General features: G+C 53.6%; 1 protein-coding gene across 5 annotated transcripts in view; it reads right to left on the reverse strand.

The window, feature by feature from the left end:
• The window catches only part of shank1 (SH3 and multiple ankyrin repeat domains 1), a 32,856-nt gene extending 19,017 nt beyond the window's left edge, over positions 1–13,839 (reverse strand). For 3 of the 5 annotated variants that reach the window (XM_088437368.1, XM_088437367.1, XM_088437365.1), the window contains exons 1-11: positions 13,671–13,758; positions 7,298–7,792; positions 3,103–3,306; positions 2,176–2,247; positions 1,918–2,026; positions 1,667–1,821; positions 1,407–1,574; positions 997–1,113; positions 753–830; positions 611–677; positions 75–244 (exon numbers count right to left, since the gene is read on the reverse strand). In XM_088437368.1, coding sequence (XP_088293494.1) covers positions 75–244; positions 611–677; positions 753–830; positions 997–1,113; positions 1,407–1,574; positions 1,667–1,821; positions 1,918–2,026; positions 2,176–2,247; positions 3,103–3,306; positions 7,298–7,735 — 1,578 coding nt within the window. In that variant the 5' untranslated portion in view covers positions 7,736–7,792; positions 13,671–13,758. Of the gene's footprint in view, positions 1–74; positions 245–610; positions 678–752; positions 831–996; positions 1,114–1,406; positions 1,575–1,666; positions 1,822–1,917; positions 2,027–2,175; positions 2,248–3,102; positions 3,307–7,297; positions 7,793–13,512; positions 13,602–13,670 lie in introns of those variants that run through there. The other 2 variants (XM_088437369.1, XM_088437364.1) reach the window with 2 other exon arrangements.
• Between the last annotated feature and the right edge of the window lie 168 nt (positions 13,840–14,007).

Consider the following 14,007-nt stretch of genomic DNA (forward strand, 5'->3'; position numbering starts at 1 on the left):
AAAAAGGCGGCTCGGCGGGGCCGGCGCGGGCGGCGCGGCGCGGCGCGGCGACTTTGGCTTAGCCGGGCGGCTACCTGCACGGAGACGATGTTGGCGCCGAGCGAGTTGGGCGCCGCCATCCAGTCGGGCAAGTTCATGCTGCTGTCGCTGTTGGCGCGCAGGAAGGGGTGAGGCTGGGGCAACGTCAGCGTCAGCGCGCTCTCGCGCCTCTGGGGGGCGTACTTTGGCGACTCCACGAAGGGGACTGGCCGGCGGGGGGGCAAGATCAGGAGATTCCCCAAACACAATACAAGAGCGCTTTTTTTTCCCCCCACAAAAATGAAGGCCAAAAAGGTACGGTAACCCCGAAATGTGATTGTTTTTTGTTTTATTCATCACCGTTCGCGTAGGAGAGATCCCTTTGCTAGTTTGCTTCTTTTTTCTCTCGTGAGGCCTTTTTGTTTTTTCTTAGGTTTTTGTGCGTTTGATTTGCGCTTCGGGGCCACCGCGGCGGATTTCCTCCGTGTGGCCCCTGAGCGAAAACGGTTTTGACAGCCTTCATTTTTGGATCCAGCAAGACCTCACCTTGCTTTTAGCGATACATTTTTTTTTTTAATGAAAAGAGACTGACCCACGTCGGCGTCCCGGTGGTTTTTGATGATCTCCCCCAGCTCGAAATGACCCGACACGACGGCCACCTGACCCGACGACAACATGGGCGGTTTCGCTTTTGCGCCCGTTTCAAACGGAAGACAGCCAAGCCCTCCGCGTACCTGGAAGGGAGTCTGCCCGTTGTTGTTCTTCGTCTCTTTGTTGGCCCCTCGGTAGAGCAGGATTCGTGCGCAGCTTTCCTAAAAAATCAAAAGTGATCCATGCGCATTTATTGGCAAATTTTTTGTGACCTTCCCTAGCCAGGGCGGTCGCCATTCCGCTGATTTGCTAAACATTAGGAAAAAATATATGAAGCGCCTGGCAATGAATGTAAAAATACGTCTTTCACTATCAGGCAATGAGTACCTTGTTATATAAAGCACATATGTGCAAGGCAGTGTTTCCAGATGCATTCTGGGAAGTGGAGTCCGCCCCGTAGAAGAGGAGGTGCTCCAGGTGCTGAGAATTGCCGTTCTGACACGCCTGCGGGGGGGGCCACGGCACACACGCACAAGGGGGTTTTTGACATGACGCGCTTCCTAAGCCGCCGCCGGCTTTGGTTCCGCCGCCAAAAAATGAAAGTAAATGACAAACTTGGAATGTCATACGATTCACGGCGATGTTAATGTTTGATGATTAGTAGTTTCACCTTTTGGGGCCGGCCAAAATGGTCCTCACAAGTGTGGGGGGTCCCCACAAGGAGAAGAAAACACACGCGCGGCGCGACGGAGACCAAGACGGAGACGGAGGGCGAGCGAGCGAGCGGGCGGGCGGACCTGGTGCGTTTCGTCCCAGCCGTTCTCGTCCCTGATGCCCAGCTTGGCGTGGTGGTACAGCAGCGTTTCGCAGCAGGAGGTGTCGCCCCCTGTCAGCACGGTGTGGTAGAGCGGCGTCAGACCCCGGCGGTCCTTGTAGTCCGGGGAGGCGCCCAGGGACAGCAGGACCTAACGCAACATCAATACCAAAGACAGATTGTCGGATGGATCTTTTTTTTCCTTTTTCGCCGCACGCGCGACGGGGCGGCGCTTGCACCGACCAGCAGGGCAATATGGCGGTGGCCTCGGACGGCCTTGTGGAGCGGCGTGAGGCCGTCTTTGGCGCGGAAGTCGATGTGGGCGCCTCCCTCCACCAGCACGCGGATGGGCTCGCCGCCGCCGGGCTCGCACTGCACCGCCAGCGACAGCGGCGTCTCTGCGCCGGCGAGAGAGCGTCCGACACGCGTGCAAAAAAGCGCGCGGGCAAACGCGCGCGGAAACTCATGCCCTCGTTTCCATGCGTCGTATTGACCTCCGGTGTCGGCGTCCTGGTAGTTGGGATCCAGGCCTTTGTCCAAGAACTTGCTCATTTTGTCCACGCCGTTGGTTTGGATGTAGTCCATGAATTTCTTCAGACTGGCCTGCACCAGGGCGCGCGCGCGCACACACACACACACACAAACAAGTGGAAGCTTGCTGCGGCGCCCCCTAACACGTAGGCTCGGTATTACATTGTGTTTGTTTTTTTTTTTGGATGAACCTTTGCAAGACCTGCATGGGAGGTTCCTACCTTGGTGTGCAGTTTGGCCAGCTGCTTCTCGTCCAGGTTGGTCTGCTTGTACACTCGCGTTTTGTATCGGAACTAAAAGGAAAGACGACGACAACACGTACAACTGTGCTGCCCTCCTGTGGGGAAACGGATGTTTTTGCATTCTGCGTGTATTTATACTTCTATACGTCATGTATTCATAGAGTCAATCTTGCTTAGTTTTGGCATTGATCCCAACAGTCTTTTCATGTGAGCAAGAGGGATTTTTCACCGTTGTTCAGATGTACTTTCCACAAACCGTCGTCTTTATTTCTGATTGTACATTAAACGGGTTTGAGTGACTCATCCGATCGTTTTGTTGGCACTCCCTTTAGCGCAGCTCCATCTAGCGAATGCGTAGTGCGAGCCCAGCTTCTACGCTATGTGGCGTTTTCAAACTGTTTTCAAACATGCAGCTCATTGAAGGCGCGCCTTATAATCACCTCATTGCCTTATAATCAGTGCGCATATTTAGACCATTTACTCGTTTCTGTTTATTCATCGTGCTACCTTAGCTACAAGCTTCTTTGATATTTCCTGTGGCGCAGCTCCATCTAGTGGATGCATAACGCAAGCAACCACTGTAGCTTCTATCCTATGTGCCTTATAATGCGGTGCGCCCTATACATGAAAAGGGTTTTAAAAGAGGCCAATCATTGAAGGTGCGTTTTATAAAGTTGGGAAAATACAGCCGGAGCAGGACGTTTTATTTTCCCAATAAAAGGTACTGGAACATCCGAGGGAATTAGCATTAAGGCAAAAGTTGGAAACGAGCCCGTTGCGGGGGTTTGCGGCGGACGAGTCGAGTCAATATTGTTTCAAATTAAGGTCGTTGTAAGGCCTGATGTTTTTCTGTTACTTTTCCAGATTTCGGTAGCTCCTGAAGAGCTCATGCAAGACAGCGCACACCTCTAAATAGGGCACCCCTTTCTCGAAGGACTGCGGGTACTCCTTGAGCAGCCGCTCCTCCTCCAGGAATTTGGCGTCGTGGCCGTCGGTGGCGGGCTGGAACAGGCCGTAGTTCAGGACGTCTCGCAGCGACTCGGTGAGCGAGCACAGCACCTGCTGCTTGGCCTTCCACACCGTGGCGTCCGGGTTGAAGCGCAGGCATTTCTGAGCGGAGCGAAGGCGACAGCTTTCGAGGTCGGGATTTTGCTAGCGCCGCCGGGTGGTCGACGCAAAATGTTTTATCGCGCCGCGTTTTGGAGAAAAAAATCGGGGGCAACGCGTGATAAAACATTGGCTTTTCAATATGTCCGAAATCGACAATATTTGCAGTTTTGAATGGCGGCAAATGAGCCCGACAAGGGCTAAATTTGACATCTGCGGGGTGTGCGTCTCTACCTCCCGTTTGCAAGCATTTAGAAGGGACGGCAGCGTGGCATTTTGAAAGTCCGAGTGTTTTGACAATCCATGCAGTATTTTACCCTCCGAGAGTTTTGTTTTTTTTGTAGGTTTTTCCTGATATCACACATCGAAACCCTGAGCGGGATCCAAATTTTGCCCAGGGGTTAAGAACCATTCCCGTTTCTTAAAGAGCGAGTTGTTCATCGTGTTGGAAGGCAACAGGAACTGCAGTGCACCTTCCGCGCAGAAGAGGGAGACAGCGGCAGATTAAAATAGGTCAACCCCAGTGAAGAAGGTGCGCATAGAATATGAATGGCTGTACGGTGCGGTATTCTTTCTCTCTCTCACGCACGCACGCACGCACGCACGCACACATTCAAAGAGGCACTGTCAGCAAAGTGAAGAAGTCGCAACACAAAAAAAGCATGAAGGATGATTGTTGTCACGGCGACGGCGCACTGTCGCACCGCCATTGGCCCTCGCGCTGGCGGATACCTCAGTCTCACACACACACACGCGCAAAGATTTGTGTATGCATCGCATTCATTCTCCCTCGATTTTATTCACCGTCTCGCACAGCCTGCGCGGTTACCACGGCAACCGGTTCATTAGCCGAGCAAGCCGCTTGTTGCCATAGAGACTTAGGGTACTTTGTGTGTGTCTGGGTGTATATACGTGTGTGTGTGTCTGAAGGGGGTGCGGGTTAGAACGGAGGGCAAATGATTCAGTTCTATAAGCTTGGCTCGCTTTCACGCGCGCGCACACAAAAACGTTGACGTCTCGGGGAAACGGAAAGCGCTGACAACGGCGATTCTCAAGCGGCAGAAAACCTTTCAGCTCGCCTACGGAACCGGGATTTAGAACGCTCCGTCGTCGGCGTCGTTCTGTTCACTTCCCCGAGCAGCAGACTACGTTTCACGATCGGGCAATAAATAGCAATAAAAAGACAACGTAGGCAATAGCGCTAATAATGTAGTGCAAAATATGCGTCTGACGTCTGACGTCCACTTTGTTAGCGCGTCGTTAGCACTTAGACATCATACGGGAAGCACTTCCACTCCAAACTAAACTTAAGTAAACTCAGGTGCTCAAAATAATCCAAAAAATAACGATTATTTCTGGATCACTGCAAATGTCAAATAAAACCATACAAATCAAACGTCCTAAAAAGGTGTCGCTCTTTCTCTCTCCACTCATCGCCAACACACAGCACCATCTCAAGGCAAACAAGTGAACTGCATGCATGTTGTCAACTGCTGCAATTAACATGACGAATTGAAAGGGTTTTGTTCTTCTTAAATGATATATTTGGATTATTATGCACTAATGTAATTCCAACATGTATTTGCTACCGTGCATTTTTATTACTATTATTTTCACCTGAAGGGTTTAGGAGCATTTTTGCGGGCTTGGAACAGATTAGGCTATTTACATGTAAAAGCGGCTCTACTTATGAAAGACTCAGTTACGAAATGATTCCGGAAGGAAAATATTGGGAATAGATTTTCCTCCGCAAGCTTAAATGAGTTTGACAGCCCCGGTATAGTCGTTGCAAAAGAAATCGATAGGATGGATGGAGGCGGGGAAGGAGCCATTCCGCACACTTGACTTTGTTTTTTCTTTCAGTTTTTTTTTTTTTTTTCTTTTCATTTCCCCACAGAGCTCATTAAAGCCTTCCCGTCCCCTGAAACACTCAAGGGCCAACGGGGAAGGAGACAAAAGGTCGCGGCCGAAGACGAGCCACGGGGCGGGGACGGGCTGCCGCACTTCGATCCAACGCCTCCAAATAGTTTGGGATCTTAAAATACTAGTATTTGAAATAGTAAAAGTAATCGGAGAGTAATCTTAAGTTGTAAAGTACATGCCTTAAGGTAGTAAAGTGCCAAAAGTCATTCATTAGCGGGACTTTAATGTATGGAGATGAGTTTTGCAAAACAGTACTAAATTGATTGATTACTTTGGGACGTAAGTACTCAACTAATCCATTGATTTAGGTACTAAGAGTACTAGTGGTTCAGGTCATTACGTCCCAAAGTAATCCATTATTTTGGACACAAAAAAAAATAGTCATTGAAATAATAAAAGTAACCGATGACCCCGAGCGGTAAAGTGCTTCGTTTTTAGTTTGTGTGATCTGCACTTGAGGTCCTCCCGGAGGAATGACAATATTGACTCCACGCCGGCGTCCAAATACTTTTGCCCCGACGGCTGGATGGACGAGGCCGCTCCCCCGGTCTCGTTACGCCGCAAAATAATGAGCGTCCCAATCGGCTGACGCGCGGAACCCGGCCGACGGGCGGCGGCTAATAGCTAAACAAAAGCTAATAGCGCAGCGCGAGAAACGCGAGGACGCGCGGTCGGGTCGACGGTCCTCCGACTCGACGCCGGGCCGGGAAGAGGCTCGGCCGAGCGGAAGCTAAAACGGAGGCGAGCTCGGAGGCGCCAGCTAAATGGGGCCAAACTCAGCCGGGGGAAGTTGGCCAAGACGGGAGCCGCGTCAGCGACCGCGTGCTAATTCGTGGAAACGCAGACGAGGCGCTAGCTCCAACAGATGCGCTAGATTGCGAGTTGGGCTAGGAGGAAGCGTTTAAAAGCGGGCGATATGATTAGCCTTGACGCCAGCATCTTTCTCGGGCTTAATTGACGGAAAATGAGGTGGGGTTGAGGAGAAAGGATGACGCTTTTTACGACTCCCGCGAGGATTTATGCCACCATCCTCTTCCGCGCGCGCCCGCTCTAATCACGGCAGCCGCCAACCTGGCTTCACCTCTGCCCGTCTCCGTTTTGCCTCCGCCTTTTATTGCGCCTCCGACCCTCCCCGTTCCCAAACGGCCATCTTTTTTTTTGTCTTCCGGTTATCCGTCATTCCCATTTGTCCGATTTGAAACCGGAGGATCAATAATACGTCGCGAGCTCTACCGGTCGACGCTTGAGATTTGGAGTTTTTATCTGCCGCCTCGAAGTGTACGCAAAATGAAAAGGATTAAATCAATCAGATAACTGAGTTACTATTCATTTCAATACAAAAACCTTTGCATATGCTCACAGCATAGGGGAGTACCTGGCACAAACAAAAATGCTAACGAGCTAAACGCATGCAAAGCAGCACTATATAGCACGCTAACATTAGCTAGCATCTTAGCCGCAGTGGCGAGTTGACGGCTCAACAAACAAACTCGTTTTTGGCATAAGCACAACTTCCGGACACCCGTGGGTCAGATTTCACGGACGACGGCGACCGCTCTCAAGTCAAGTCGCGCCGTCCTTCCTCGCGACCAAAAAAAAAAAAAAAAAAAAGCTCAAGCCAAACAAAGCACAAACAAATCGACCGTTAAAAGATAAACTCAATCGATTCCAAAACGTCGTTATTTGGGGTGCGGCCCACGCGGCCCGGAACCTCCGTCCTGGACGCTCGGCAGCATCCGGGCCCTCTTGTTTGAGACTTCAAATCCCTCGCTAAACCTTGCGCGCTATTTTCTCCGATCCTTTGATCTTTACATCGAACGCAAAGCATCGAAAGGAGACGCGAGGGAGCTGCAATTTCACCCGGGCGACGACGACAAAGTTCAACACGGCACCATTTTTTGGCTTAAATAGCGGCAGAATCCCGAAAACGCCGAAGAAAAAGAGTTAAAGGAGCTTCGCGTTGGCCCCGTTGTTGCTACGGTTACACCAAGCGAGGCCGGCGCTCGCCAAAAAGCTCGGCGTCGGCCGCGTTGGCGTTTTCTCGTTCTCAAGCGCCTCGGCGTCCGCTCACCGTTTGCTTGATGTCCGGGATGCCGATGCGGAACACCATCATGGCGATGTGGGCGTCCTCGGGGGGCTGCGGCCCGGAGCCGGACGCGCGCTCCTTCTGCCTCCGCTGCTGCCGATCGGCCAGCTGCTGGCGCGGGGGATCGGCCGAGTAGGGGTTGGCCGCGCGTCCCGGCGGCCCGGCCCGTCCGGCGCCTTTCCCCGAGGGCCCGGGCCCCTCGACCCTGCCGACCCCTCGCCGAACCTCCTCCGCGTCCTCGTCCTCCGGCTCGCCGTTTTCGTCCTCGCCGTCCTCGTCGCGCCCGTCTTCTTCCATCTCCTCCTCCTCTTCTTCCTCCTCCTCCTCTTCCTCCTCCTCGTCCTCGGCCCCCGGGTACGGGTGTCGGCCGTTCCCCAGCATCCTCTGGCGCTCCTCGTCGCCGGACAGCGGGCTGAAGGGCATCGTCACGGCGACGGCGAAGGCGGCCCCGACGGCAACGCCATCATTCCTGGGGTGATGCTGCGCGGGAAGGACAAAGTTACCGGAGAAGGACGGGAAAAACAGAGAAGAAACGAAAAAGTGAAATGAAAAAGAACGGCGGTTGGAAAGAGACCAAACCGGGTCGTCCCTTTTGCGATACGGCTGTTACGTAACGGCCGGAACACCCGCCGGCCCCCCTCCGTTTTGGAATAAAGGCGTAATGTGACGAACGGCGGGACTGCTAACGATACTTACGAATACAACACAACAATACAATACGAATACGGAATAGGGTGTCGATCGGAGGGCGTAAAACGGTCTCGTGCTGCCATCGCCTATCTCACAAAAAAAAAAAAAATGCCAGTCGTGTGACCATAATTACGTGACTAGCATTATTCAGTGAGGCAAATTGTGAAAAAGAAAAAAAGAGCAAAAATGACCACCGGGTTAGCATCGGTCGCTCCCAATGCCTTTCGCAATGAAAATAAATCAAACAATTAAAAAAACAACAAAAAAGCATGCTAATCTCCGCCGAATAATCTGGCCGGCATCCATCTTTGCCAGCCCGTTTCCGCCGCCGGGTCAAAGGGTTAGCACGTTCCGTCGGGCGCATTTTAAAAAGCGCATTAACCCCGCTAACCCCGATAGCGCCGGGAGGCGCTCGGCGTAAGCTACGCTCATTTTCAAATGCAAAAACAACTGGCCGCCGTTGGCTAACGCGGAAAAGATGAAGAGGGAGCAAGACGTGGGAAAAAAAAAGAAAAAAAACATCTTTGATTTGAAATGGAAGCAAGTAACAAAAACAAGCGAGGCGCTATTTAGCAAACGACATACTGGGGAAAAACCTAAAAGCGCGCAATTGATTTCAGCGGCCGTTTGATGGGCTGGCTGTTACCATTTAGGGGACGCCAGTCCACTCAGCTTGTCACTTTGTCTCCAAAATGGACATCTCCGTCCAAAGTCGGTGAAAAGTCCACCCCGGGACACGGAAAAGGAGTCACTCGCAGAAAGCCGGTCCGGGTGGAGCGGCAAGTCGGGCAAGGGCGGGAGACGACGTCTTTGCCGCGCTAAGATTGGCCCTCCCGTCTATCTGGGACGCGGCCCGGTCCCCGGGACATTTGAGCCGAGCGGGAAACTTCGTCATTGTCCCAATTTCCCGATTCGCCCGCCCGCTCGTTTCTTTGACGCGGCCGCACAAAAAGAGCGAGAGAGGAGGCGGCCCGCGCCGGCGACGCCCGGGACAGAGCAAAGGGGAAGCGTTTGGGATGACCCCGCCCCATCCCCAAGCCATTGGTCGCAGACAGGCATCCGTCCTAGCGCGCCGTTTGCTCCGATCGTTTCATCTTTACGTCAAAGGCGTTGAAAGAAGACGGTAGGGAGCTGAAATGTCACCCAGATGGGGACAGCAACTTGCACTTAGTTATCACACTAGGACTATGCTGAAATACCGCCAGAATCACGTGGAAGAACGCGATCCAAATATTCCTCGAGGGTTCTTCGGAAATTGCCCGATAGGAAAGGTAGAGGTGTGGATTTAACATCCTGCGCTATTTTGATCTCTAAATCAAAGCCATTTCACATCAAAGGGAAAGCATTGAAAGAAGAGCGCGGGGAGCTGAAATTTCAGCTCCCGGGAGCGCGCCGCCCCTCGGCTAAAACGTGCGAGAAAATGTCGCAAACGGCCGGGGGTCGGAGACCCCTGCCGCGGAAATCTTCGGCCGATTAAAGAAGAGACGAGCGCCGCCGTCCTCCGCCGAGATGGCTCGCAAATAGCCCGCTAATTAATTAGCGTCTCGGCGGGGCCGGCGCTACGCCGGGGCCGGCCCGCGGGGGGGCCTCATCCATAAGTGAACGGCGGCGGGCGTAGCCGCGGGCCGCAACATACGAGGCGCCGTCAAATATTCATGGCCCATGCAAAACGAAAGCGGGACGAGGAGCGAGTTTTCCCCTGTCGGAAAGGGGCCGCCCCGCCGCCATCTGCTCACACGAAGCGGACAGCGCCCGCACCGACCACGCCATCGTCATCCCGGTCGGAAAAGTTACGCCTGTATATGTTGTTTTTTGCTCTTTTTCTTTGGATTGTTTTGTGGTTTCGAAGCCGGCCGGCCGCTCGGTCAAACGCCAGGAAGCGGAAAAAGACGTCAGGGCGAGCGAGCGAGCGAGCGAGCGAGCGCGGACACCGGCCCCGTCAAAAAATAGCCCCGTCAAAGGGCTGAGGCCATTTGACGGCCCGAAGCCTCGCTTGGGAAAATTGCAAAGAGGGAAAGAAAGAAATGGACGCTCACAGGTCGCCGCAAGACAAAGGCGTGACTAGAGGACCGGGCAAAATGAAGGCCCGTTGCGCCGGTCGGGCCGGCTACAAAAGCCTCCCGACGCGCCACGCAAAGGCCTTTCCACCGTTTGCGCCATTTCCCTTTTCGGCGACGCGCTCCGGTCTCGGCCCCATATCAAAACCTGAGCGCCTTCGCCGACATCGGCCGTCGTCCGCCGCAACATCCGCATGCGCTTCGCTAGCTAGCTGGCTAAAGCCCGCGGGAGAATCCGCCGCCGCCGCCGCCGCCACTTTCGAGTGCCTCGTTGCCCGCTGTGAGCGGGCGCACTACAATACAGATTTCGACTGCCGCTTATTGCGATATTGAAACCAATATGAGAAGGAAACCCGTGGTGGATGAATGCGTGAAAGGGTACACGGAAAAGAAAAAAAAAACAAAACGCTGGGACAGAGGACGTGAATGGCAACCAAACTCTGGCAATGTCAGCGTTTGCATTTGAACTCATCTTCCCTGTGAAAATTTGTAGGCCGACACCCCCATTTTGTAGCGATACTTTTTACGCAGCCTTACTACACGGCTGCTTTCTTGGCGTATTTCAAGCCGTGAAAAAAAAAAATAATCCATACAGAGATTTTCTTTGATCCTTGCCAGCTTTCTGCAGCGTTTGACACACATAAGGCGTGCGCGCGCGCGCGCACGCACAGCCAGCAGCAAAGATGAAGCACTGCAGTGACTGGGAGAAACTCCTCCCAACATGGCAGCTAATTCCTCCGTTTGCGGCGTTACGGGTTGGACTCCAACGTTCCTGTTGGACTCCAACGCGGCTTGAAAAACAAAGCCGCCGCGCGCGCCGTCATCCCGGCCCGTCCGCCGCAGCTAAATATAGAAGCGGCGATTTGATGACGATGCCGCCGTGTCGGTATACGAGCCCCAGAGCCCCCCTAACCCCGGCAAACCCCCCCCCCCATAAAGTGAGAGTGACTTCATGGCGCGCGCGCGGCACAGCAACCGGCGCCAATTTCCCAGCTTATGAGGTGACAGCAGAGGCCCAACGGTGTCGGTTGTGCGGAAGGGGATGGTGGCGCTTGCGCGTTCCGACCATCGCTCGCTCCTCCCATCACGTGGGCTCGTCCGGCGACTTTTGGGGCTCCTTTCCAAGGCGCGACAAACGCAAGATCGCGTCTGCGTGAAAGGGGGTAAGCGGGGCAAAGGTTATCCATTCGAAAATTCTCTATCCGTGTGGCGTCGAAATTCCCCGGCGCCGACTTAACGGAGGTACGGCAGCAGCCGCGCGTAAGGGGATAACGGAAAGCCGAGCGATCTGCGTGAATCGCGCCGGCATGAAACGTAAGCCTCAAGCGAGCGTGTGAATACACCGGCTTCTCTGGCAGTATCGGAGGCAGCGTGGCGTCTGCGTGAAAGGGGACGCGCAATGGATACCGAGGGCCTCGAAAGAGACGGCAAAAAAGGGGATGCTACCAAATGACAGTAGCCCCCTCAGAAGGGCCACTTTCACTTGGTTTCACGCAGATGGTGGCAGGTAGTACGGCGGGGGCTTCCGCGCGAACCTTGACAAAAACCGCAGGCCCCGTCCCAAATAGACCCGGCTCGTCGCGTGACGGACGCCAAACGTCAAAGCCACGCGGACGGCGTTAAACGAGTAGAATGAATTAGCCTGAGCGGCGGCGCCGGCAAAGTAGGACGGAGCGCCGGGGAGGCTTCCTGTCCCAGATCGGTCGTTAACCGACGGCGAGAAAGGGGGGAGAGCGAGTCGAAGGCGCCGGCTAAATCCGGAGTTATGAAGCACAACCCCCTTGAGCGGCGGAGCAAATATTGGAAAGAAAGCCAAGACACGCTCCGACAAATAAAAGGGGGAGAAGTCAAGAGGAGCGCGTGAAAAGCTCCTTGACGAGCCCGTCGATAAGAACCTCTTCTTCCCACGCCCTGACACTATCGCATTCCTCACCCAATAATCCAATTCATGCTAATTAATCATCTTTTATCTCCGGCCGGGACGCCGTCAAATTTCCCGGGTAGTATCACCGAGAGGGCAGATGGCAGCCGCGTGAAAGGGGATAGGACGAGGCCAGAACAAACGGCGGGAAGTTCTCTCGTCGCTCTTCGGAGGTCGAAAAACGAGGCGAGAAGATGCTTCTTCGTTGCCCGGCTGATACGACCCCCGTTTCACAGCCGTGCCTTTCACGCATGACAGTGAGCCTTGAGAATTCAGGGTGGGAGGGTGTCTGTGCGAAAGGTAGAAGCGAATTTTCGACACAACGGGTCTTTCACCTTTAAAGCTCACGCCACGACCGTTTGGGGGTTGTCAACGCTAATTAAAAACAGAAGACCCTTCACAAACCGGCACGGGGAGTGGAAAAATCCCCTGACACGCTGCGCTTCTTCAACTTTTTTTTTTTTAAATTCTTATCAGATTCACTTTTTTAACGAATGTGGTGACAAGACAGGGGTCTACTCTACTACTGTTGTGCCTGTCAAGCGAACAAGAGCCCGGGAAAATGCCAAAGTGTGGATGTGAAAGGGGCCTATCTGAAGCTGGATCGTGGCAGTATGAAAGGGGTTAGCTGAAAACTAGGACATCGGGAGTGACAGATTTAGTAGCAGACACAGCTTGTTTATGCGGAACCCCCTTAAACACAGCCCTGATAATACCTTTCAAACAGACAAGAGCTCGGGAAAACGCCGGCTCGTGATAGGGGCCTAACAGAGGCTGCATCGCGGCTGTACGAAAGGGGTTAGTTGTAAGTCTTGTTTTTGCAGAATCCCCTTATTGTAATATTTTCACGCAGACAAGGGCGCAGGAAAAGCCCAATTAGCTTTGCCAACTGGCGTGAAGGAGAATTCGCGTAACAGCCAATATGGCTGTGTGACAGGGGGTGTAGGCGCTAAGCTAAATAGATCAACATTTGGTCCTCGATGTTTTCTTGGAGTCAGTCAGTACTTTGCAAAAAAGTTGCTAATGAATTCTAACGAACGCGCCGTCACCGGCGCTCGGGACAAAGCGGCCAGGCTCGCCGTTTGGCGCGCGCCGCTCGCAACCTTTCCAACTAGATCTGTGGCGGCAAACGCAAATTTTCAGCCGTCAAAAATGTCAAACCGCAAAGCATCACTTGCGCCTGAGTGGGAGGAGCCTGGTCATAGCAATTGATTGCTCAGCCTTGCGAGATTTACAGGCGCATGTTCTTGATCCTCTTGGAGGCACGAGGAAACGGTTTCCGCTTGGTTTTGGAGTTACTCATCAAAATGTGTTGCCAATTCCCCACGCGGCGCCTCACAAATGTGGCAAACAACTACACTGTTTCCACACTTGCTTCGCTGGGATTTTATGCACCAATTGGCCTTTTTACGCCCCCCCCCCCCCAACACACACATACATCCATGAATCCATACTGTACGTGGGCGGGACTTTGAAGATGTGACACGTAGCAGCAGCTGCTCACTTACACACGCACGCACGCACGCACTCACATTTTGACAGTCGGCGAGCGCGACGTTGTCATCCGGCAGCTATGCAGCATCTGGGATGCCTTGCTCCAGGGCAGCCCAGAAGCCGACTCGCACACACATGCACACACGCACACACACACACACACACGCACACGCACGGCGATGAGACATATTGTTACCGTCTTGCGGAGCCGGTCCTGCTGCCGATGAGGATGATGGATGTGAAGAAGAGGAGAAGTCCGGAGGAGGCGACGAGGCGAGATGCTGCCGCTGCTGGGGAGGAGAGAGAGAGAGCGAGAGAGAGAGCAGAGTGGGCAGAAAAAAAAAAAAAAAAAAAAGCCAAGAATGAGAGGAACGGGCACGCTGGGAAGCAGGCAGCCTCCTGGCTCGCTCTGTATCTCCTCCTCTTCGCGGACGTGATGGAGGCACGCCCCCCCCCTCCCCCCCGCAGCTCCATCCCGGGTATCCCCCCTTTTGTTGGGCTGGCATCCTCCCCTCCCCCTCCCCTTCCCGTCT

The sequence above is a fragment of the Hippichthys cyanospilos genome, chromosome 16 (genome assembly GCF_059441005.1).
Source record: "Hippichthys cyanospilos isolate Australia breed blue-spotted pipefish chromosome 16, RoL_Hcya_1.0, whole genome shotgun sequence".
NCBI lineage: Eukaryota > Metazoa > Chordata > Actinopteri > Syngnathiformes > Syngnathidae > Hippichthys > Hippichthys cyanospilos.